This window comes from Rattus norvegicus, chromosome 11, assembly GCF_021556685.1.
Source record: "Rattus norvegicus strain SHRSP/BbbUtx chromosome 11, alternate assembly SHRSP_T2T, whole genome shotgun sequence".
Taxonomy (NCBI): domain Eukaryota; kingdom Metazoa; phylum Chordata; class Mammalia; order Rodentia; family Muridae; genus Rattus; species Rattus norvegicus.
In genome coordinates, this window is record NC_141544.1 from 57,183,089 (window position 1) to 57,207,723 (window position 24,635).

The 24,635-nt window shown below is 41.4% G+C and overlaps 1 protein-coding gene across 16 annotated transcripts in view; it reads left to right on the plus strand.

The window, feature by feature from the left end:
- Positions 1-5,465: 5,465 nt before the first annotated feature.
- Tmem45a2 (transmembrane protein 45A2) overlaps positions 5,466-24,635 on the plus strand; it is a 51,207-nt gene continuing 32,037 nt past the window's right edge. For 2 of the 16 annotated variants that reach the window (XM_087576585.1, XM_087576586.1), the window contains exons 1-2: positions 18,412-18,521; positions 18,700-18,845. Coding sequence is in view for 8 of the 16 variants with exons in the window: in XM_087576578.1 (XP_087432704.1) it covers positions 18,804-18,845 (42 nt within the window). In the remaining 8 variants the exon portion in view is untranslated. Of the gene's footprint in view, positions 5,536-12,356; positions 12,614-13,753; positions 13,819-18,357; positions 18,552-18,699; positions 18,846-24,635 lie in introns of those variants that run through there. The other 14 variants (XM_087576578.1, XM_087576580.1, XM_087576579.1 and 11 more) reach the window with 14 other exon arrangements.

The following is a 24,635-nucleotide window of genomic DNA, read 5'->3' on the forward strand; positions in this document are numbered from 1 at the left end:
ACAAACAAGAGAACTATCTTGCCACAGAAGTTGCACTGTGTCTTGGTGTTACACAGTATACCCTTTTGCCCAGGTAGCTTTACTTGCAAATGAGTCATTTGTCTGGTTCGAGGCTTCTGGCTTCTGCTATACTATCAGGACTGGATAATCACTAAAACTCCTTTGGGGTATCCTATTGTTCCTCTGGGTCATGGAAACCCTGCAGGTTTGTTTCTGCAGTATCAGCTTTTTCATCTGCTCCAACCCTTCCTAGATGGGATAGGTGTTGGGGTGGGCCAACTCAAAGCCCTCAATCTGGGCTGAGGTAGTAGCTGAGTTCGTGCAGGTTGTCAGCTCTCCTACACCTATACCACTAGGGCCTGCATTGCCTAGGCACTCATGCTACCAGGGCCAGCTCTCCAGCACCTCTCAGGTGAGGGGTGGGGCCTGCACTCTGGTTCTCACACCCTGGGGTAGGGTGGGGTGGGTGAGGCTTTACCAAGCCTCCCCCACCAGGGCCGGAGCTATTGTGCTGCTCCGGGTGAGGTGTGACATGGTTTCCTGGGTACTGCAGGTGCTAAAGGGTGGGGCCAGCTCTTCTAGTCTGATCTCAAGCCCTCAGGGCCAGCTCTCCCATGATGCCCAGGTGAGGGGCATGGCCAGCTCTATGCAGTTTTCTGACATCAACGTAGTGCCAGTCCAGACTGGGCGTGTCCACATGGTCTTTGGTGGTAATATGAGCCATAAACAGACCCCTGTTGCTGCATGACCACAGACCCAGTCATAGTCCTTGGTGGCAGCATGGGCTGGGACATCACCATGGCCTCAGGTGGCAGTGCAGGTTACTCATATCAGGGTGTTCCTCACCACCCTCAAGTCTCCCTATCTGCCTCTCATTACTGTTCCCACACCAATCCACTTCTCTTTCTCTCCTATCTCTCCACCTGCTCATCTTCGTGGTACCTAGGCTCTGGGTGTCCTCTGCCTTGCCCCTGCTGCATGGCCGTGGTTGGAGGTCTCCATTCAAAACTAGAGAGGTTAGTGCTTTGAAAATGAAACCTAGTTTATTAGGATAAATTAATTTACAACTAAGCATTTTACTTACATCACTGTTTATAGGCTATCTTATAAAATTTACAGTAAGATAAAAAAGTAAAATGTTGACTGTACAGATTATTTTAAACCTTTCTTATATATTTATATACTTTAGTGGCAGTAACAGCAATATTAAGATAAACATATTTGGTGTCCCCAAGTTACTGATCCTAGTAACTACCTTAGTATATAAAAAATCCACAGATTGGGTTACTTCACTCAGGATATTTTCTAGCTCTATCCATTTGTCTGTGAATTTTATGAAGTCATTGTTTTTAATAACTAGGTAGTATTCCATTGTGTAAATATACCACATTTATCATCTTGAGTGAGCTAACCCAGACACAAAAGAACACACATGGTATGTATTCACTGATAAGTAGATATTAACCCAAAAGCTCACACGGCCCACAATACAACCCACAGACCACATGGTGCTTAGGGGGAAGGAAGACCAGGGTGTGGACGCTTCAGTCCTGCATAGAGAGGGAAACAGGATGATTGAGAGAGGTTGGGGGGGGGGAAACTAGGAGGGAGACAGGTAGGGGAGGAAAATGTGGGACAAGATACTGGAGAGAGGTACAGAGAGTTAGGAAATCAAATGAAAATATATAGGAGTGGGGAGGTGAGAAGGAAATGGGGATAGCTACTTGAGGGCCTCAGACAACAGGGAAGCTAGAGGCTCCCAGAACCCAACAGGGATGATGTTAGCTGAAATGAGCAGGAAGAGGAAACAGAACCTGTGGAGACCACCTCCAGTGGATAGGCAATGGTTGAGGGATGAGGCCACCCACCCATCTCAAAGTTTTAACTCAGAAATGCTCCTGTCCAAAAGAAAAACAGAGACAAAACTGGAGCAGAGACTGAAGGAAGGGTCATCCAGGGACTGCCCCACCTGGGGATCCTTCCTATCTGCAGACATCAGACCCAAGAGGCACTTGCTGACAGAAACCTGTTGTGGCTGTTCCTTGGGAGGTTCTGCCAGTAACTGACTAATGCAGATGCGAATGCTTGAGGCCAACCATCAGACTGAGGTCAGGGACCCCAGTGGGGGAGCTGGAGGAAGGACTAGATAAGTGGAGGGGTATTGCAACCCCATAGGAAGAACAACATCCAGCTGGCCAGCCAGTGTTCACAGGGACTAGACCACCAACCAAGGAGAGTACAGGAGGCTCCAGGGCTCCAGCTGCGTACGTAGCAGAGTATGGCCTTACCTGACATCAGTGGGAGGGGAAGCCCTTGGTCTCGGGGAGGTTTGATGCTCCAATGTAGGGGGATGCTGGAGTGGCAAGGCAGGAGTGGGTGGGTGGGGGACCCTCATAGAAGCAAAGGGGAGGGGAAGAGGGCGGATATGGGATGGGGGGTTATGGAGGGGTAACTGGGAAGGGGAATATCATTTGAGATGTAAACGAATGGAATAATTAATAAAAAAACTCCACAGATTGTCAATTGTTGTATATAAAATGGTCTAGTATTTGTCTATGACCTTTGCATACCCTTGTGTATTCTTTAAACCTTCTCTATATTACTTATACTATTTAATACAATGCAAATTTTATGTAAATAATTTTTTGATTCTATTGTCTAGGGAATACGTACAAACAACAGTTTATACATTTTCAGCACAGATACAACATTCTAGCCTCTGTTTGAATCCATATCGAACTCACCAGGTTGAATATATAGAATATAAAGTCTATTTAAAACATTGTGTCCTGGTCCTAGGACTACAGTCTGTGTTCAAAAAGTCATTGAATACATATGACTTTCCCTTCCCTACCCCAAATATGTTTGGAAATGCCAGCCAGATTGGATCTTGTTCCTCGATTTCATTCTTCATGTGTGACTGACATTAGAATTTTTAAAATGTAGTGCAAGCCCACTTACTATTAGTAAGAGTAATCTTAATGAGATTACGAATCTTTCCACGTGTTATCTCATTGTTTTAATCAGACAAGATGTCAACAATTGAACTGTAGTGTGAAAACACACCCAACATTATATCAGACACCGAAAGTCACAGTCACATGCATACTGAGCTTCTGTCCTAGAGTGGCCATGATATATAAGACCTCGTGTTTTCTGTGGGAATGCAGCCATGGCATATGATAAATGGGGTTACTGAAATTATTACTAAGAAGATGTGGAAGTCTATCAGCTGACTAGGCCTTTTCTGTCTGGTTGTTGGGTGAAACATGGGCACATGTTCTGCTCCTGGTACCTTTCTACCCTCTTCTGACCATTTTCTTTTGGAGGTCCGAGAATAGAAAGGAGAGAAATGAGAGTGAATATCTGAGCATGGAGATGAAACCACACAAGAAGGCAGAGAGGGGAGGATGCTGTGCAAAGGAGGAGCTCTGTGAAGTATGAATGGCTCCCCTGATTAAGCTAGGAAGTGTTCCGAGTTCTACATCAATAAGATGGGTGCCGCCAGCTGTTTATGCCCCAATTTCTGATGTAGGAAGACAGAATGTCAATGGGCTACTGCGTGACTGATGTAGGCAGCCGAAATGGTTGGCTCCCAGGATGACTTGCCCCATATTCCAAGTGCTTTTGGCTTTATACTTGAGAGTAAATCTGCTTTGTTACCCTTCTATGGGAATAAAAAGACAAAAGGTAGTTAAATTGACTTTCTGAAATGTTTTAAAAAAGATTCTTTTTTTTGAGAGCTGCTTCCACATCTTCAGCAAATTTTTTTTCTGGATCAACTCTGAATCTGTCTATCAATGATGTTTTAGGATCGCTTTCTTTTTGAAGAAATTATCTAAGTATGTGTCATAGTTATACTTAATAAGAACTGGTAATTAAAATGCTATATGCTTTCTGTACTGTCTTAGGCAATACTAAAGTCATCTTACACAGAAGTGGGTCTTATAATAGGGTTCTCCTGAAAGAATCGAAAGGCTATGTAAACGTATAAGATTTACTATGGAATAAGGATTTACTTAGCCATCTGGTGTATATGATTACAAACCTAGAATCCCATATCATCAGCATGCTGAAGTCACAGGGAAGCCAATATTGTGTCTCAGGTCAAGTCCAAAGGCTTTGGAACTGCCCAGTCCTACATGGCCAGGGAAAGTGTCACATGATTCCCACCCTGGAACAGAGCTAGCAGAATATGGGTCTCCACATGTGTTGACAGTTGCTGGATGTGAGGCTTATTTGTAATATCCATATCTATCTATCTATCTATCTATCTATCTATCTATCTATCTATCTATCTATCTCTATATCCATATCCATATCCATATCCATATCCATATCCATATCCATATCTATATCTATATCTATATCTATATCTATATCTATATCTATATATATCTATGACAGGGGCTGCTTGCTAGCTGTAGGCCAGGATGGAGACATCTCAGAAGTTCGTGACAGCTCCTTGTAAAAAAGGATGGTGTCTGGGACCCTGAGCAGGAGACACATCCCTCCAAAAGACCAGACATCTGAAATAAGGGACTGCTTGCAGTAGGGTGGGATGGAGACATCACAGTAGCATGTGGCAGCTCTTTGTGGAAAAAAGTTGTTCCCATTTCTCCTAACCTTAGCCCTGGACAATGGCTGTATAGATTTCATTTATGCATGACTGGTTTTCAGTTGGCTTTGGTGTGTATAATTATTCTATTATACCTGACTTTCCTATTTTCTCCTTCTGGTCTGGTGAATTCTGTGAAACTAGATGTTCCTTGATGTTATGATTCTTAAACAATTGGACATTGAGGCATAGGGGCACAGCACAGCACAGTCCTAATGACCCAGATTCATGTTATGTGTTTTCATCTTGGAAACAATATAATAACTGCACAATGGTAGTTCCAGATTAATACTTGACTTGCAAAGAAAGTTTGAAGAAATTATTGGAAAATGAAATAGAGCCAACATTGGGACCCTGAGAAAGGAAAAAACTATTGAAGTTATGAAATAAGTTTTGCACATTTGAGAATGGTTAAGGAAGTATAGAATGCGTAAAGTTATACTAGTAAAGCTAAGTCAAAACACTGGGACTCTGAGGAGAGTCATTGTGTGCAAAGTGCAGAAGCAGAAGCTAGAGGAACTACTGAGTTAAGGGTTAACTTGATTCTTTCTGGCCTCCACCTGGCAGCTTTGCCCATGTCATTTATCATTAGAGCTTCACAGGAAAATGCAAGTAGCTGACCTCGGAGCTCTGAGCTCTGAAGTATAATAAATCAAAAGTTAAAGTTTAAATAATGATAAGTTTGTGAGTATTATTTTGGCTACAGGCCTGGGAGTTGGGGAAGCTTGAAACATAGGGGAACAATTGTAATTCTTGATTCTTTGTGGGTTGTGGTTATTTTTATGAATTTGATTTGTCAATGATTATACAAAGTCTTTTTTTCTACCTGCGTTTGGAGTAACAATAAAAGACTGGGGCAAGAGAAAGGCTAGAGAGCATGTGAAGATTGAGTGGACAGAGAGTGAGGCGTGCATGAGGTGAGTGAAGAGAGAGAGAGAGAGAGAGAGAGAGAGAGAGAGAGAGAGAGAGAGAGAGAGAGGAGAGGATGTGAGGTGCTCTGGAGAGTGTGTGTGTGTGTGAGTGAAAGGAGAGTGCATGCGGTGTGTGCCATGTGTGTGTGAAGAGTGTGTGTGAGTGAGTGAAAGGGGAGTGCACAGAGGTGTGTAGGAGTGTGGGTGTTTGAGAAAAGAAAAGTGCACAGAGCGTACAGGAGAATGCAGAGTGTGTACAGTTTTAAGCTGCTAGAGAGAGAGAGGGAGGGAGGGAGGGTGAGAGGGAGAGAGAGGGAGAGAGACAGAGAGAGAGGAGGGGAGGGGAGGGGAGGGGAGGGGAAGAGGAGAGGAGAGGAGAGGAGAGGAGAGGAGAGGAGAGGAGAGGAGAGGAGAGGAGAGGAGAGGAGAGGAGAGGAGAGGAGAGGAGACAGCAACTTTAAGCCTTGAAAACTGTCTGGCAGTTTGTACCCGAAAATAGTCTCTGTGTTTATTTATTATGCACCTTCTAGATATCCCTGCTTCCAGTTGAGAACTCTGATCATGTATTGAGGATACACACACACACACACACACACACACACACACACACACACACACACACACACAATATATATATATATATATAATGTATATATAATGTATGTATATATATATATATATATATTTCATGTTCCTCCTTTGGGAAATATTCTCCCTGCCAAGATTATTGGGGAATGTTCTTTCTGCCAAGGTTAATGACACCATGAAAATCTGAGACAACACAAGTCCGGGAAGCAAGGGTGTGTCTATATCCTAAGCAAAAATGGTAAATGCTGAGGCCTTCAGAATGGCCTTTAAAGTTGTGGGGAAAAAATTCTAAACACATGAGTTCAAAACCATAATTTCTCAATTTTGCAAAATATGAGGACGCAATATGAATTATTTTTTTTTGCTTTGCGATTATAATTTATTTTTTATTTTATTTTTTTATTTTTTTCACCTGTGTATATATATATTTTTAAATTTATTTAATACTTAATAATAATTCTTTGGTTTCCGGGCAAACATCCCCTTCCCCCCTCCCCTTCCTTATGGGTGTTCCCCTCCCAACCCTCCCCCCATTGCCGCCCTCCCCCCAACAGTCTAGTTCACTGGGGGTTCAGTCTTAGCAGGACCCAGGGCTTCCCCTTCCACTGGTGCTCTTACTAGGATATTCATTGCTACCTATGAGGTCAGACTCCAGGGTCAGTCCATGTATAGTCTTTAGGTAGTGACTTAGTCCCTGGAAGCTCTGGTTGCTTGGCATTGTTGTACATATGGGGTCTCGAGCCCCTTCAAGCTCTTCCAGTTCTTTCTCTGATTCCTTCAACGGGGGTCCTATTCTCAGTTCAGTGGTTTGCTGCTGGCATTCGCCTCTGTATTTGCTGTATTCTGGCTGTGTCTCTCAGGAGCGATCTACATCCGGCTCCTGTCGGTCTGCACTTCTTTGCTTCATCCATCTTGTCTAATTGGGTGGCTGTATATGTATGGGCCACATGTGGGGCAGGCTCTGAATGGGTGTTCCTTCTGTGTCTGTTATTAGCCCAAATGCTTGAATTACCCTAGATGCCTAGAACAAATGAAACTCAAGACGGATGATCAAAATGTGAATGCTTCACTCCTTCTCTAAAAGGGGAACAAGAATACCCTTGGCAGGGAAGAGAGAGGCAAAGATTAAAACAGAGACTGAAGGAACACCCATTCAGAGCCTGCCCCACATGTGGCCCATACATATACAGCCACCAAACTAGATAAGATGGATGAAGCAAAGAAGTGCAGGCGGACAGGAGCCGGATGTAGATCGCTCCTGAGAGACACAGCCAGAATACAGCAAATACAGAGGCGAATGCCAGCAGCAAACCACTGAACTGAGAATAGGTCCCCCGTTGAAGGAATCAGAGAAAGAACTGGAAGAGCTTGAAGGGGCTCGAGACCCCATATGTACAACAATGTCAAGCAACCAGAGCTTCCAGGGACTAAGCCACTACCTAAAGACTATACATGGACTGACCCTGGACTCTGACCTCATAGGTAGCAATGAATATCCTAGTAAGATCACCAGTGGAAGGGGAAGCCCTGGGTCCTGCTAAGACTGAACCCCCAGTGAACTAGACTATGGGGGGGAGGGCGGCAATGGGGGGAGGGTTGGGAGGGGAACACCCATAAGGAAGGGGAGGAGGGAGGGGGATGTTTGCCCGGAAACCGGGAAAGAGAATAACACTCGAAATGTATATAAGAAATACTCAAGTTAATAAAAAAAAAAAAAAAGAGCCAGAACCAAAGAACTTGGTCTAATTTTGCCTACTTAAGCAAGCCTTTATCATTTATTACTCTTAGAATGAGAAATTATATTTATAGTTAACATTTCTGTCATAAAATGAAAACTATTTCATTTCTTCACAAAAGAAGTATTTGATATGCTTCCAAGTAATGCAGAAGCATATAAAATGTAAAATGACAATCTTGCAGGAAGGTTAGGAATATGGCTCAGTGCTGGAGTCAAAGCACTCTAGTACCTGACCTCTGCAGGGGCAGACTTGAGTTGGACAGACACCAGGCTGGAATCTCTCCTTCACTAAAGGAAAATTACCTCCAACATTTTCCATGAAAATGAACAGCAATACAGTTCTGTAAGAACTGTAAGAAAGAACAGTACTGTAGCATTTCCTTTGAAGACTCTTATATGTTTATTAAGCAAAGTAAATATTTAGCAATTTTTATGACCTACCAGTGCTGGCTTCAGATACCAGAAAACAAAGAGAGCTTAAAATACAGTACAGGTGAGTGACATTTAATGTGATAGAAATTTTAGATAGGCAAAACAACTGGCTGCAAATTCTAATTTTCTACCTTTAGTTTTTTTTAATAACTATCTGAGAATTTTATACCCTGCCCTTTGATCCCATTCTGTCCCTTCCTCCCACTCCTCCTAGATTCCTTCTATCCTCATTTCATACCTAACCAACTTTGTGTCCTCTTTTTTTCAGATCCATCAAGTCCAATTAGCACTACTTACGTACTGTTGGGTGTGTAGACATCCACTGGTGTACATTAGACCTACTACTAGATAGTTAGGCCTACTACTAGTACTACTAGGAGTAGTACTCTATAGAGAAAATGGATACTTCTTTTTCTGGAAGTTATTTATTACCAATATCCTCTCAGCTAGAGATGGGGCTTTTATACTCATTCCCCTCACACTCCCTTTGAGTCCCCTTTTCCTTCCCAACTGATTCCCATTGTGTTTAGTTACAACTGTTTGTATGGACATAGGTACAGACTTATATGATTGGAACATACTTAGATGAGCAGTGGTTATAACACTGATGAAAATGATACTATCTCTGGCAACCATTAATTGCCAAAAGCTCCTCCACTAAAGGTGGAACCTCAAAAACACATTTCACAATCCATGATGAAATGTTGAAGGTCCCAACCTTGTACAGGTCTTGTGTAGGTAACTGTAGCAGCTGGGTGCTCATGATTGCAATAACCATGACATATCAGGAAGTGTTCCAAAGCTGTCATTCTTTCTCAAGTCCTGACAAGCTTTTCATCCCTCTCTTCCGTGATTTTCTGTGGGAATTAGCAGGCATGATATATGCGTCTTATTGAGGAGATCACCAAACATTTCTTCTCAAGACTTTAATCAGTTAAGAATATTTTCATTAATGTTGCTTCCACAGAAAAAAGCTTCTGTTCAGAGAGTACCAGTAGTTCAATGAATATGAATATGAATATGAAGGTCTGTCTATTTAGCAAAGAAGCAGTAGTAGACTTCTGCTTAGAGCCTGTGAGCTCCTCAGCCGTAGGCATTTGATCAGTCATGCAGTACAAGGCATGTATCCCCTCTTGTGCAGTATACATTGAATCCAATCAAAAAGTGGTTGGTTACCACCTAAACAGTCGTACTATGATTGCACCACTGGGTAGAACTTGATTGATATGTTAGTATTGTTATTCAAGGTCCACAGCTGGTTAATATCCATGATGCCTTTTCTCCTTAAGTAGGCAACTCAGCATCTAAGGTAGTATGACTGCTACCCAGAAAGGAAAGCTCACTTCCAGATTGACTTCTCTGTACTCTGTAAACAGAATTTGTGATGTCTTCAGCAATAGGGAAAAAATATCAGAAACAAGGAAATTCCACACAGAAAGGAGAGCTCAGGTACCTGTAGAGGGACCTCTTGAAGATTCCTTACCATACTGATCAGCACAAGTATTTGAGGAAACTACTAGAAGCAGACTTGGAACCTGCTGTGATTTGATTATGTCCCCCAGAGTTCATGTGTTCAAACTTAACCAGTGACTATGCTAATGATATATGGAGATTGAACCTTTAGGAAGAAATCAGGATTAAGAAGGGCATGAGGGAAGAGCCTCAAAGGTGGCATTCATTGCTTTATCAGAAGAAGGGATTCAACTAGCAACTCTTTTCTGTCTCTCTTTATGACATGCCTTCTGCCATATTATGATGCGGCAGGATGTCTGTCCTTCATCTTGGGCAGATGTTGGTGCTGTGCTTTCAGACTTTCCAGTCTCCGAACTATACAAAGCTTTTATCTTTGTAAATCATGTACTGTTAAGAATTCAGTTACAGCAGCATAAAGTAGATTAGGAAAGGAGAGAGAAGAACAGGTCCTAGCTCTCAAACAGGGATGCTAATGTTTTCTTCTTCCTTGCAAACTGGAAAAATCATAATGCATGTGACACACAAATATTAGATACCCAAATATTAGGCACACACATATTAGAAAAACACAAATGTCTAGTCTCTTTAGTCCAGAATAATTAACACCAGACTATACACAGTTCAAAAGGTTCCTAATAATTCACAAATATCATTTTTGTTTATTTTACCTCATGAATATATTTCATTTGGTTTAAATGTTTTTCTAATCTTTTTCTGCTTTCATTTTTTCCCATTTCTTTTTTTCCCTTTCTGCAATGAAGGTATTAAGCTGCTACAAAGTCTCTTAATTTCATTTTAGAACAGTGCTCAAAATATTTAAAAGATGCTGGATATGGTATAAACACTTGTAATCTAAATACTTGGTATCTTAGGGTTTCCATTGCTATGAAGAATTACCATAACCAAGACTCTTTTTTAAAAGTTAAATTTAATTTACTTTTTTATTTACTCATTTTATATCATGCTCACTGCTCCTTCCCAGTCACTCCCCTCACACAATCCTTCCCCTATCCCTTCTCCCCTTCTCCTCTGAACATGTGGAATCCCTCTGGGTATCCCCCAACCCTGACACTTCAAGTCTCTGCCCTCACGGAGGTAGGTGCTTCCTCTCTGAGACCAGACAAGGCAGCCCAGCTAGAACAACATATCTTGTGTACAGGCAACAGCTTTGGGGATAGCCCCTACATCAGTTGTTCAGGACTCACATGAAGACCAAGCTGCACATCTGTTACATATGTGTGGGGAGTCCTAGGTCCAGCCATGTATGTTCTTTGGTTGGTGGTTCAGACTCCGAGAGCCCTAAGGGTCCAGGTTAGTTGACTTTGTTGGTTTTCCTGTGGAATTCCTATCCCCTTTCGGGCCTCAACCTTTCCTTCTATTCTTTCATAAGAGTCCCCCAGCTCCATCCACTGTTTGGCTGTGGGTGTCTGTATCTGAGTCAGCTGCTGGGTGGAGTCTCTCAAAGGGCAACATGATCCTATCTGTTAGTGTAACAATATCATTAATGGTGTTAGGAATTGGTGTGGCCCATGGGATGGGTGTCAAGTCGGGCTGGTTTTTGGTTGGCCATTCTCTCAGTCTCTGCTCCATCTCCTTTGCTGGTATTTCTTGTAGATAGGATAAATTTTGACTTAAAAGTTTTGTGGGTTGGTGTCTCCATCACTCCTCTGGGGTCCTGCCTGGCTATAGGAGGTGGCCTCTTTAGGTTCCACATTCCCCATGTAGTGAGTCACAGCTAAGCTCACCCCCATTAATTCTTGGGTACCTCCTTATCTCAGGCCTCTGTCTAGTCATGGAGACACCTTTCCACCACCATCACTCTCAGATTTCCATTTTTATGGCCATCCAGTTATCTCTAATGTCCCTCCTCATACCTGATCCTGACCCCCCATCCCCTCTTCCTCCTAGTTCCCTCCCTCCATCCACCTGTTATGACTATTTTATTCCCTCTTCTAAGTGAGATTCAAGCATCCTAGCTTGTGCCGCCTTCTTGTTTAGCTTCTTTGGGTCTGCGGAGTGGGTCATGGGTATCCTGTACTTTATGGCTAATATCCACTTATAAGTGATTACATACTATGCATGTTTTTTTGGGACTGGGTTACCTCTCTCAGGATGATATTCTCAAGTTCTATCCATTTGCCTTCAAAATTCATGATGCCTTTGTTTTTAATAGCTGAATAGTACTCCTCCATTGTGGAAGGAGTGTAAACTTGTACATCCACTTTGGAAATCAATTGGGCAGTTTCTAAGAAAACTGGGAATAGTTCTACCTCCAGAATCAGCTATACCATTCCTGGGCATATGACAAAAAGGTGTTCTACCATCCCACAAAGACACTTGTTCAACTATGCTCAAGGCAGCTTTATTCATAATAGCCAGAAACTGGAAACAACTCAGATGTCCCTCAACTGAAGAATGGATAAAAAAAATGTGGTACATCTACACAATGGAATACCAAGACAACTCTTATAATTGGGGCTGGCTTACAATTTTAGAAATTCAGTCCATTAACATCATGGCAGGAAGCATGGGGGCATGAAGGTAGATGAGATGCTGTAGAAGGAGCTGAGTGTTCTGTATCTTGATCTGACTGCAGCCAGGAAGAGGTCTGTCTCCCAGGCAGCTAGGAGAAGAGTCTTAAAGCTCACCTCTAAGGTGACACATTTCCTCCAACAAGGCCACATGTATTCCAACAAGGCCACATTGCCTAATAGTGCCACTTCCTGGGCCAAGCATATTCAAGCCACCAGACTTGGGAAGCCAATGCACCAGGGTCATGAGTTCAATGCCAGCTATAGCTACAGAGCAAGACTCCCCGACCCTCCTGCAAAATCCAAAAGGAGGGTTTTACAGGTATGTATACATATGCATTTATATATACTCACACACTTGTAGTAATAATGAAAACCCAATATTCACACCAAAAAATTCCACAATGCCTGGCTTCTCAAAAAAGTAAAGCAGTTGTATTTAATATGCTGATAAATGGATACATAGTTAAATTGACTCCTTGTGACTCACCATTTTATCATAGATTGATATATCTTTTTGTTTTTTTTTTTTCCTTTTTTTTTTTTTTTCGGAGCTGGGGACCGAACCCAGGGCCTTCTGCTTGCTAGGCAAGCGCTCTACCACTGAGCTAAATCCCCAACCCAGATTGATATATCTTTTAACCCCATCTGAGAAGCTTCTATTTATAGTGAATGGTGATTAATGCAGAGACTTACAACTCGTCAAGGTACAGAGAATAAGAAATTGAAGAATTCTCAACTCAGAAGTGAATATATCTCTTATCCCCACTACTTCCAAGGTTTAGGGATTATTGCAGAAGAGTGGCTTCAAAAAAAGTGTAAAGTTGAAAGGCAGTAGTAACTACAAGTAGATGGTGTCTTTTGGACAGAACAGGGGAGATGCACACACGAACTAATAATCATTCTGACACTATGCCTAAGACTGTATAAATCTCAACCACACAGCATGGAGAAGGGTGTTGGGCATACAATCCTACCCCTAACCATGGATCTATTGGGCAGTCATTAGCTGCTGGGAGAAAAACAGTTTTCTCTAAGAATATGCTGACCATTCTCCAATGGCAGATCACATATCCTAGAATATCTTGGCCTTGAATGGTATAAACAGAAAAAACAAAACAAGACAAAGTTACGTCAGTAAGTACAGAATGCGTGCCTGGGAAGAGTTGTGGGAAAGCAATGAATGTGATCATTCATACTACTTTGTATCAACTAGTAAAAACTGAATGAAAAATAAAATTGAAGTATACTACCTAAACTTGCTCTGGAGAAATACTCCACATGCATTTTAATCATGCCTTCAGTGCTTTCAGTGTAATACATTATATGGAACAAGCCAGAGATTGCCAAACCATCAGCTGTGTGGATAATTCTTTGGTTTCTTAGTTGGTCATGTTTTGGTATTCATTACTATTTGAAAATATTTTTTGTTATGTTTGGCCCCTCCATATTGAATTATAAGAAGCTGAGCCAAGCCCTCTGTACCCCAATCCTGCCCTGAGAGATCGGGTCTCCCAGGAGAGACAGGTAAGACAACCACTTTTTTTTTTCTCCATCTTTATTAGCTTGGGTATTTCTTATTTACATTTCAACTGTTATTCTCTTTCCCAGTTTCCGGGCCAACATCCCCCTAACCCCTTCCCCTCCCCTTCTATATGAGTGTTCCCCTCCCCATCCTCCCCCCATTACCTCCCTCCCCACAACAATCACGTTCACTGGGGGTTCAGTCTTGGCAGGACCAAGGGCTTCCCCTTCCACTGGTGCTCTTACTAGGATATTCATTGCTACATATGCGGTTGGAGTCCAGGGTCAGTCCATGTATAGTCTTTGGGTAGTGGCTTTGTCCCTGGAAGCTCTGGTTAGTTGGCATTGCTGTTCATATGGGGTCTCAAGCCCCTTCAAGCTCTTTCAGTCCTTTCTAAGATTCCTTCAACGGGGGTCCCGTTCTCAGTTCAGTGGTTTGCTGCTGGCATTCGCCTAAGTATTTGCTGTATTCTGGCTGTGTCTCTCAGGAGAGATCTACATCTGGTTCCTGTCGGCCTGCACTTCTTTGCTTCATCCATCTCATCTAGTTTGGTGGCTGTATATGTATGGGCCACATGTGGGGCAGGCTCTGAATGGGTGTTCCTTCTGCCTCTGTTCTAAACTTTGCCTCCCTATTCCCTGCCAAGTGTATTCTTGTTCTCCTTTTAAAGAAGGAGTGAAGCATTCGCATTTTTGTCATTCTTCTTGAGGAGGAAGAGGAAGGAAAGGAAGGAGATGAAGGAGAAGAGGGAGAAGCTGTTGATTATATTGACTTCATATTTGTAACTTTTCATTTGTGATGATGAACTGATTGTTTTGTATTGATTTGTACCTGAGATATGTTTTTCCAACTAGAAGAGCTCTCAACAACATTAAACCAATACAGCCCAGCCCAGTGCACTCTACTCTGTCTCACTCTGAGCTTTATTTTTCTATTTTCCATGATCTTCTGTTTCCTATATTCTCATGTCGAGTTTTTTTTTTCATTTTATTTAACCTTTTTGGTTTTTTTACATTCCAGATTTTTCCCCTCCCAGTCTACCCTCTGACTGTTCTCTATCCCATACCTCCTCCCCAGCCCCTTGTCTCCAGGAGGATGTCTCCAACCCCTATTCCCCCACCCCACCAGACCTCTCCACTCCTTGGGGCCTCCAGTCTCTTGAGGGTTAGGTGCATCTTCTTTGACAGAACCCAGACCCAGCAGTCCTCTGCTGGTGTATGCTGCCTGGTTGATGATTCAGTGTCTGAGAGATCTCAGGGTATTCAGGTTGAGACTGCTGGTCCTCCTATAGGGTCAGTCTACTCCTCAGCTTCTTCCAGCTTTTTCTAATTCAACCAGAGGGATCAGCAGCTTCTGTCCATTGACTGGGTGTAAATATCTGCATCTGACTCTTTCAGCTGCTTGTTGGGTCTTTCAGAGGGCAGTCATGATAGGCCCCTTTTGGTGAATACTCTGTAGCCTCAGTAATAGTGTCAGGCCTTGGGGCCTCCCCTTGAGCTGAATCTCACTTTGGGCTATTGCTGGAACTCCTTTTCCTCAGGCTCTTTTCCATTTCTGTCTCTGCAGTTCTTTCAGATAGAAAAAATTATGGGTCATTGTTTTGACTGTAGGATGCCAGCCCTATCCCTCACTTGATGCACTGTCTTTCTGCTGGAAGTGAGCTCTACAAGTTCCCTTTCCCCACTGTAAGGCCTTTCATCTAGGGTCCCCCCTTTGAGTCCTGAGAATCTCTCGCCTCCCAGGTCTATGGTACATTCTGAAGGGGCCTCCTACCTTCTAACTCCTGAGGTTGACTGTTTCCATTCTTTCTGCTGGCCCTCAGGGCTTCAGTCTTTTTCCTTTACCCAATACCTGATCATGTTCCCCTCTTTCCCTCCCTGTCCCCTTTCCCACACAAGTCCCTCCCTCCCTACCCTCCCTGTGATTGCTTTCCTCTCCCTCCTAAGTGGTATTAAGGCCTCCTCACTTGGACCCTTTAGCTTGTTGACCTTTTTGAGTTCTGTGGACTGTATCTTGGGTATTCCGCACCTTTTTTCCAGCTAATATCTACTTATTGATAAGTACATACCATGCATGCCCTTTTGGGTCTGAGTTACCTCACTCAGGATAATATTTTGTAATTCCATCCATTTGCCTGCAAAACTCATGATGTCCTCATTCTTAATAGCTGAGTAGTATTCCACTGTGTAAATGAACCACATTTTATGTATCCATTCTGTTGTGGGACATCTGGGTTGTTTTCAGCTTCTGGCTATCACAAACAAAGCTGCTATGAACATAGTGGACACATGCCCCTGTGGCCTGGTGGGCATCTTTTGGGTATATTCCCAAAAGTGCTATAGCTGGGTCTTCAGGTAGATGTAAACCTTCTGAAAAACTTCCAGATTGATTTCTAAAGTGGTTGTACCAGTTTTCAATCCCACCAGCAATGAAGTGTTCTGCTTTCTCCACATCCTCACCAACATGTGCTGTCACCTGAAGTTTTAATTTTAGACATTCTGATTGGTGTAAGTGGAATCTCAGGGTTGCTTTAATTTGCATTTCTCTGATCACTAAGGACTTTGAATGTCTTTCAGGGTCCTGTCAGCAACCTCTGAAGGTCCTTATTGACACAGGCATTCTAGATAATTCTAAAGAAGTTTTGATAAGCAACTTTAGCTCCTTGTATCAGTGGATCTTATGTTTGTCATGGAAATAGAATTTAAGTAATAATGTAAGAGCTCTTCTTCAGTTTTCTGAAAATCAAGAGAGCCTTCTGCCCACCCCCACCATAATTCCTTTTTTTTTTTCTTTTCTTTTTTTCGGAGCTGGGGACTGAACCCAGGGCCTTGCGCTTGCTAGTCAAGCGCTCTACCACTGAGCTAAATCCCCAACCCCCCATAATTCCTTTTTAAAGATGTAGTATTTGAAAAGTATATGATGGAATGAGGTCAACAGAGGGAATATTTTGAGGCATCATAAACCTGACATTAATTTAATTCTTAAGAGAATGGAAATTTGTGCCCACTCCTATACTGTGTGAGCTTGGCCTCCTGTTTTATGGAAAATAGGATTGACTCTCATATGAGGAATGAGCCTCATTAAACCTCTGGATATTTGTTTCAGGCTTCCATCAGTCGCTGATGATGTTTGTTGATCGGGCATATTTCTATATTTGGGGATAGAATAGTTCAATATTCCTAATGATTTTTTAGCAAACTCCATATCTTTCCTTCATTGAGATACTACCAGATTCTCTTAAGTTGGCAAATGGTGTTTATAAATATTTTCTTCCTCACTGTCCTAAAACTAAAGCCAAGACTTTGTATTTTTCCTCCCCTGTGGTCCAAGGAATGGTTGAGCATAATAAACTGGCATTCTTTTTTTTCCATTTTTATTGGATATTTTATGTATTTACATTTCAAATGTTATCCCCTTTCCTGGTTCCCCTTCTCCCACCCCAACTCCCCACGCTTCTATGAAGATGCTCCCCCTTCCACCCACCCACTCCCACCTCAACACCCTGGCATTCCCCTGTACTGGGGAAATGAGCCTTCACAGGCCCAAGGGCCTCTCCTCTCATTGATATCTAACAAGGCCATCCTCTGCTACATATGTGACTAGAGCCGTGGGTCCCTGATGTGTACCCTTTGGTTGAAGGTTTAGTCCCTTTTAATCCACACACCATTATTAACTAAACCTTAAAAGTTTGTTTTATAATGCACTTCCTTCTCCCAGGGCTGGAGAATGAACCCAGGGTTCTGGACATGCTGTACATGTGCTCTTTCACTGAGCTACAGCCAATGCCCTGAGCAGAAATCATTTTGTAATATCTTGCTTTGTTTTTGTTTTTGTTTTTGTTTTTTTGGGAAGAAGACAAACATCCTTACATTTCATGTATGTACTCCATTTGGGCTTTTCTGAGTTTTGTTTTTGTTTTTCTTTGTTTTGTTGAGGTAGGGTCTCACCATGTAGTCTGGGCTGAGATGGAATTCACTATATAAACCAGGCTGGTTTCAACTGAACTCACAAAGATCCTCGTACCTTTGTCTCCCAAGTGCTGGGTTTAAAGACCTGTGCCATAAAGCCTGTCCAATAGACCTCATTTCTAAGTGAAGGACAAACAGGTGTTCTCCTTGGCTGTTCAGCATTTGTGCTGAAACCAGCATCTACAACTGTGGTTATTTCTTCCTGAGTTTGATCCTTACAGGAACAGTTCAGGTGAGAGAGGTTTCTTCAGTATTTTTCTGCTCTGTTGGTTGATTTTGGAATGAAGAAAGATACTTGGGCAACAGTTGGGTGGACCAACTCTGCAACAAAGTCTAACGCTAGAGACATCAGAGTTGGCAGGTTAAATAATGTCACAGTAATGATATAAATTAGGGTGTAGGGATCATGGAGAGTAGTAATAAATAATAAACCTACCACATAGTTATGGGGAAAGCCTCTGATGTTAGCGACTATGAAGTACTTCTCTGACTGTACAGAATACCCAAGTAATCCGAGCCCTTGATTAATGAGTACATGACAAGATTTAATTTGTGGGCCTGGACTTTTTGTAGGTTGGGTGGAGTTAAAACCTCCAGGGAAAAAGGTGAGTAAGAGGAACACACGGTGTTCTTTTGGGCTGTTGCAAGTCTGATGCTGGCTAAACTGACTTCTCTTGATCCATTCGCAGTATCTGCCAGGCCTTTCTACTGTGCAGTTTATCTTCAGCACATGAGTGGTAAGGACTCGGGCAATTGTTAAAGTGTGGGTAAGTAATATTTGGCAAAGGTAAAATGTGATAAGTTTTTATATCACATGCTAGTTGCTTTTGGCATATGCAAACAGATGTATAATTGAGTAAAGCTGTCTGCAAGATATCAAGTTTCAGCTTATCGTTTTCTTTTTCTTTATTCTAGAAAATTTCAGCTTCAAGTGAGGAGCAAAACCAAAATTGTAGCTGCTTTCTTTTTCTCCCTGTTGTGTCAATTCTAAAGTGTTTTATTGATTGATACTAAGGAAGATGAATGGCTCAGAAGCAAGAATTGGTTCAAAGCACTCAAAGGTTAGTTTTCTACTTCTAGAATAACTTTGGATTGATAATGTGGGAAGAGCAAGAAAAAAGAAATCTTACCTGTAGCCTATCACCCCCTTGAGATGGGTCTCATATAACTGAGGTAGCTTCAAGCTCACTGTATTGTGAGGCTAGCCTTGTGCTCTTGATCCTTCTGCCTTTCCCTTCCAAGTGTGTGCATTACAGATCTGATTTGACTGTAGACTGTGTATTTGAGACATAGTACAAGGAATCATTTCTATTTTGTAAAATGTGTATATTAACATCATTGTTTTAGAGGATTGTATGAGAGAAAGTTAGGTAAGAGTGCTTGTCATGCTAGGGATATAGTTCAGTTAGTAGAATGCTCATCTAATATACACAAAACTCTTTGGGGAACTCTTTAGCACTGAAAAAAAAAACCTAAGACAATTTTGGCTCAAAGAGCAACTATATGTCCTCCGTCACAGGCAGATCATAGGCAGTATATATGTCTTGCCTATCTATAAATGGTTATAAATGTGGTTAAAGCACAAAAAAATATGGAAGAGTCAAAGAGAGTGCCCAGAGAGGATCTCTCAGAGGGGAGAGGGCAAATGGACACATGTCAATGAAAGCAAGTCTAAGATGCAAAAGAGGATGGGGATCAAAAAACGAAGGGAGGAATAGACTCCGCTAAGACACACTTTGCTGAAAACATCATAGTGATACACAATAAACACTTCAAATGATAACTAAACATGCAGTGGCTGACACATGGGAGAACACAATAAAACCTGATGAGTGGCACAGCCACATCCACTGGAAATGGTGAGAGTTGTGAAGCCAGCACGGCTGCTTGACACTGTTCCAGCAAAGCTAAGTTAATGACTGCAATTGCTCTCTCTCTCACTTTGGGATTTTGATCTCTGTGCCTTGTGTTACTGGGGACTTTCTGCATTATGATTTATTTTATACTTTTTCCTGAGAAAGATTATGTCTGAGTCCTTTTAGGAAAAAAAATCATAAAATTAACTCTATCTGGCCACTATTTGGAAGTCTTCTTTATGCCCTGGAGATCATTAAGCACAGGTAAACACATAGTTAGATGGGATCATGACTCTGGGAATCTTCTTGGGGTATCTGCCCCTGAGCAAATGCAAACAGCATAATTAATGTAGAGTAGACAGAGACAATTGGCAAAATCTGACTGAGCAGGGGAATACGTTGTAGATTCCAGGTCTGTTTTTATTATAGGCTTAGGACTCTAAAAATATAGTAAAGATAGGGGGATCATATAGGGTACACCCAGTAAGTAAGATAGATTGACTAAAATAAGTTTTTCTTACTTTATAGTATATGAAACATAGTAAAAGAAGTTAGACTTTAGTATTTGCTACTAAAACACTAGTTCATATATTTTCTGTTTTTCTGGAATGCTTTCAAACAACAAACATTGCCAGCCTAAAGGAAGGCTGTTATATAATAAATTTGCTTTTGAGGAGAAATTCTTTAGTTTCTTTAAATTGGAGTAAAAGGACTGATAGCAGTAAGACTAATATTTTCTGTTTGTATTCTCTAATGTAAAAGAACTTGTAACCCCAGACATGTGATGAGAATCAAACACATTTCTGTACCACTAGGATATTCCACCAGGCTCTCTTTGTTCTGTTAATCTTTATTTTATTTTATTTGGATATATTTCTTTATTTACATTTCATATGTTATTCCCTTTCCCAGTTTCATGTCTATAAACCCCCTCACACCTCCCCCACCCACATAAGGGTGTTCCCTCCCCATCTACCCCCCTTACCACCACCCCTGACATTCCCCTGCACTGGGGGTTCAACGTTGGTAGGACCAAGGGCTTCCCCTTCCACTGGTGCCCCAACAAGGCTATTCTCTGCTACACATGCAGTTGGAGCCCTGGGTCAGTCCATGTATAGTCTTTGGGTAGTGGTTTAGTCCCTGGAAGCTCTGATTGTTGGCATTGTTGTTCCTATGGAGTCTCAAGCCCCTTCAGCCCTTTCAGTCCTTTCTCTGATTCCTTCAATGGGGGTCCCATTCTCAGTTCAGTGGTTTGCTGCTAGTATTCACCTCTGTATTTGGCATGCTCTGGTTGTGTCTCTCAGGAGAGATCTATATCAGGCTCCTGTCAGCATGCACTTCTTAGCTTCATCAATCTTATCTAGTTTTGGTGGCTGTATATATATGGGCCATAGATGGGGCAGACTCTGAATGGCCATTCCTTCAGTCTCTGTTATAAACTTTGCCTACACATCCCCTTCTATGGATATTTTTGTTACCCCTTTTAAGAAGGAGTGGAAGCATCTGCATTTTCGTCATCCTTCTTCTTTGTTCTATGTTGGAGCATCATTTGGGTATATGCCCAGGAGAGGTATAGCTGGGTCCTCAGGTAATGTAATGTCCAATTTTCTGAGGAACCTCCAGACTGATTTCCAGAGTGGTTGTATCAGTTTGCAATCCCACTAACAATGGAAGAGTGTTCCTCTTTCTCCACATCTTCATCAGCATCTGTTGTCACCTGAGTTTTTAATCTTAGCCATTCTGACTGGTGTGAGGTAGAATCTCAGGGTTGTTTTGATTTGCATTTCCCTGATGACTAAGGATGTTGAACATTTCTTTAGGTGCTTCTCAGCCATTTGTTATTCCTCAGCTGAGAATTCTTTGTTTAGCTCTGTATTCCATTTTTAATAGGGTTGTTTGGCTCTCTGGAGTCTAACTTCGTGAGTTCTTTTTATGTTTTAGATATTAGCCCTCTATCAGATGTAGGATCAGTAAAGATATTTTCTCAATAGGTTGGTTGCCGTTTTGTCCTAATGACAGTGTCCTTTGCCTTATAGAAGTTTTGAAGTTTTATGATGTCCCATTTGTCGATTCTTGATCTTAGAGCATGAGCCATTGGTGTTTTGTTCAGGAAATTTTCCCCAGTGCCCATGTGTTTGAGACTCTTCCCCACCCTTTCTTCTATTAGTCTGAGTGTATCTGGTTTGATGTGGAGGTCCTTGATTCACTTGGACTTAAGCTTTGTACAAGGTGATAAGAATGGATCGATTTGCATTCTTCTACATGCTGACCTCCAGTTGAACCAGCACCATTTGTTGACAATGCTGTCTTTTTCCACTGGTTGGTTTTGGCTCCTTTGTCAAAAATCAAGTGACCATAGGTGTGTGGGTTCATTTCTGAGTCTTCAATTCTATTCCACTGGTCTATCTGCCTGTCTCTGTACCAATCCCATACAGTCTTTTTTTTTTTTTTTTTTTTTTTTTATCACTATTGCTCTGTAATACTGCTTGAGTTCAGGGATAGTGATTCCCCCAGAAGTCCTTTTATTGTTGAGGATAGTGTTTGCTATCCTGGGTTTTTTTTTGTTATTCCAGATGAACAATTTGCAAATTGTTCTGTCTAACTCTCTGAAGAATTGGATTGGTATTTTGATGGGGATTGCATTGAATCTGTAGATTGCTTTTGGTAAAATGGCCATTTTTACAATATTAATCCTGCCAATCCATGAGCATGGGAGATCTTTCCATCTTCTGAGATCTTCTTCAATTTCTTTCTTCAGAGGCTTGAAGTTCATACAGATCTTTCACTTGCTTGATTAAAGTCACACCGAGGTATTTTGTATTATTTGGGACTATTATTAAGGGTTTTGTTTCCCTAATTTCTTTCTTGGCTTGTTTCTCTTTTGTGTAGATAAAGGCTACTGATTTATTTGAGTTAATTTTATACCCAGACACTTTGGTGAAGGTGTTTATCAGTTTCATTAGTTCTCTGGTGGAACTTTTGGGATCACTTAAATATACTATATCATCTGCAAATAGTGATATTTTTACTTCTTCCTTTCCAATCTGTATCCCTTTGATCTCCTTTTGTTGTCTGATTGCTCTGGCTAGAACTTCAAGAACTATATTGAATAAGTAGGGAGAGAGTGGGCAGCCTTGTCTAGTCCTTGATTTTAGTGGAATTGCTTCAAGTTTCTCTCCATTTAGTTTAATATTAGCTACTGGTTTGCTGTATATGGCTTTTACTATGTTTAGGTATGGGCCTTGAATTCCTATTCTTTCCAGGCCTTTTATCATGAAGGGGTATTGAATTTTGTCAAATGCTTTCTCAGCATCTAATGAAATGATCACGTGGTTTTTATATTTCAGTTTGTTTATATAGTGGATCACGTTGATGGTTTTCCGTATATTAAACCATCCCTGCATGCCTGGGATGAAGCCTACTTGATCATGATGGATTATTGTTTTGATGTGTTCTTGGATTTGGTTTGCCAGAATTTTATTGAGTAATTTTGCGTCGATATTCATAAGGGAAATTGGTCTGAAGTTCTCTTTCTTTGTTAGGTCTTTGTGTGGTTTAGGTATAAGAGTAATTGTGGCTTCATAGAAGGAATTTGGTAGTGCTCCGTCTGTTTCTATTTTGTGGAATAGTTTGGAAAGTATTGATATGAGGTCTTCTATGACGTATGATAGAATTCCGCACTAAACCTATCCTGGACTCTTTTTGGTTGGGAGACTTTCAGTGACTGATTCTATTTCTTTAGGAGTTATGGGGTTGTTTAGATGGTTTATCTGTTACTGATTTAACTTTGGTACTTGATATTTGTCTAGAAAATTGTCCAGTTCCTCCAGATTTTCAAGTTTTATTGAATATAAGCTTTTGTAGTAGGATCTGGCAATTTTTTTGAATTTGCTCAGATTCTGTTGTTATGTCTCCCTTTTCATTTCTGATTGTGTTAATTTGGAAACTGTCTCTGTGCCCTCAGGTTAGTCTGACTAAGGGTTTATCTATCTTGTTGATCTTCTCAAAGAATCAGCTCCTGGTGTTGTTGATTTTTTCTATGGTCCTTTTTTGTTTCTATTTGGTTGATTTCAGCCCTGAGTTTGATTATTTCCTGCCTTCTACTCCTCTTGGGTGTATTTGCTTCTTTTTGTTCTAGAGCTTTTAGGTGCGTTGTGGAGCTGCTGATGTATGCTCTCTCCTGTTTCTTTCTGCAGGCACTCAGAGTTATGAGTTTTCCTCTTAGCACAGCTTTCATTGTGTCCCATAAGTTTGGGTATGTTGTACCTTCATTTTCATTAAATTATAAGAAGTCTTTAATTTCTTTATTTCTTCCTTTATCAAGTTATCATTGAGTAGAGCATTGTTGAACTTCCATGTATATGTGGGCGTTCTTTCCTTATTATTGTTATTGAAGACCAGCCTCAATCTGTGGTGATCTGATAGGATGCGTGGGATTATTTCTATCTTCCTGTATCTGTTGAGGCCTGTTTTGTGACTGATTATATGTTCAGTTGTTGGAGAAGGTACCATGGTTTTTGAGAAGAAGTTATATCCTTTTGTTTTAGGATAGAATGTTGTATAAATATCCATTAAGTTCATTTGGTTCATAACTTCTGTTAGTCTCTCTATGTCTCTGTTTATTTCTGTTTCCATGATCTGTCCATTGATGAGAGTGGGGTGTTGAAATCTTTTACTATTATTGTATGAGGTGCAATGTGTCCTTTGACCTTTAGTAAGGTTTCTTTTATGAATGTAGGTGTCCTTGTATTTGGAGCATAGATATTTAGGATTGAGGGTTCATCTTGGTGGGCTTTTCCTTTGATGAATATGAAGTGTCCTTCCTTATCTTTTTTGATGACTTTTGGTTGAAAGTCGATTTTATTCAATATTAGAATGGCTACTTCAGCTTGCTTCTTCAGACCATTTGTTTGGAAAATGGTTTTCCAGCCTTTAACTCTGAGGTAGTATCTTTTTTGTCTCTGAGTTGTGTTTCCTGTAGGCAGCAAAGTGCTG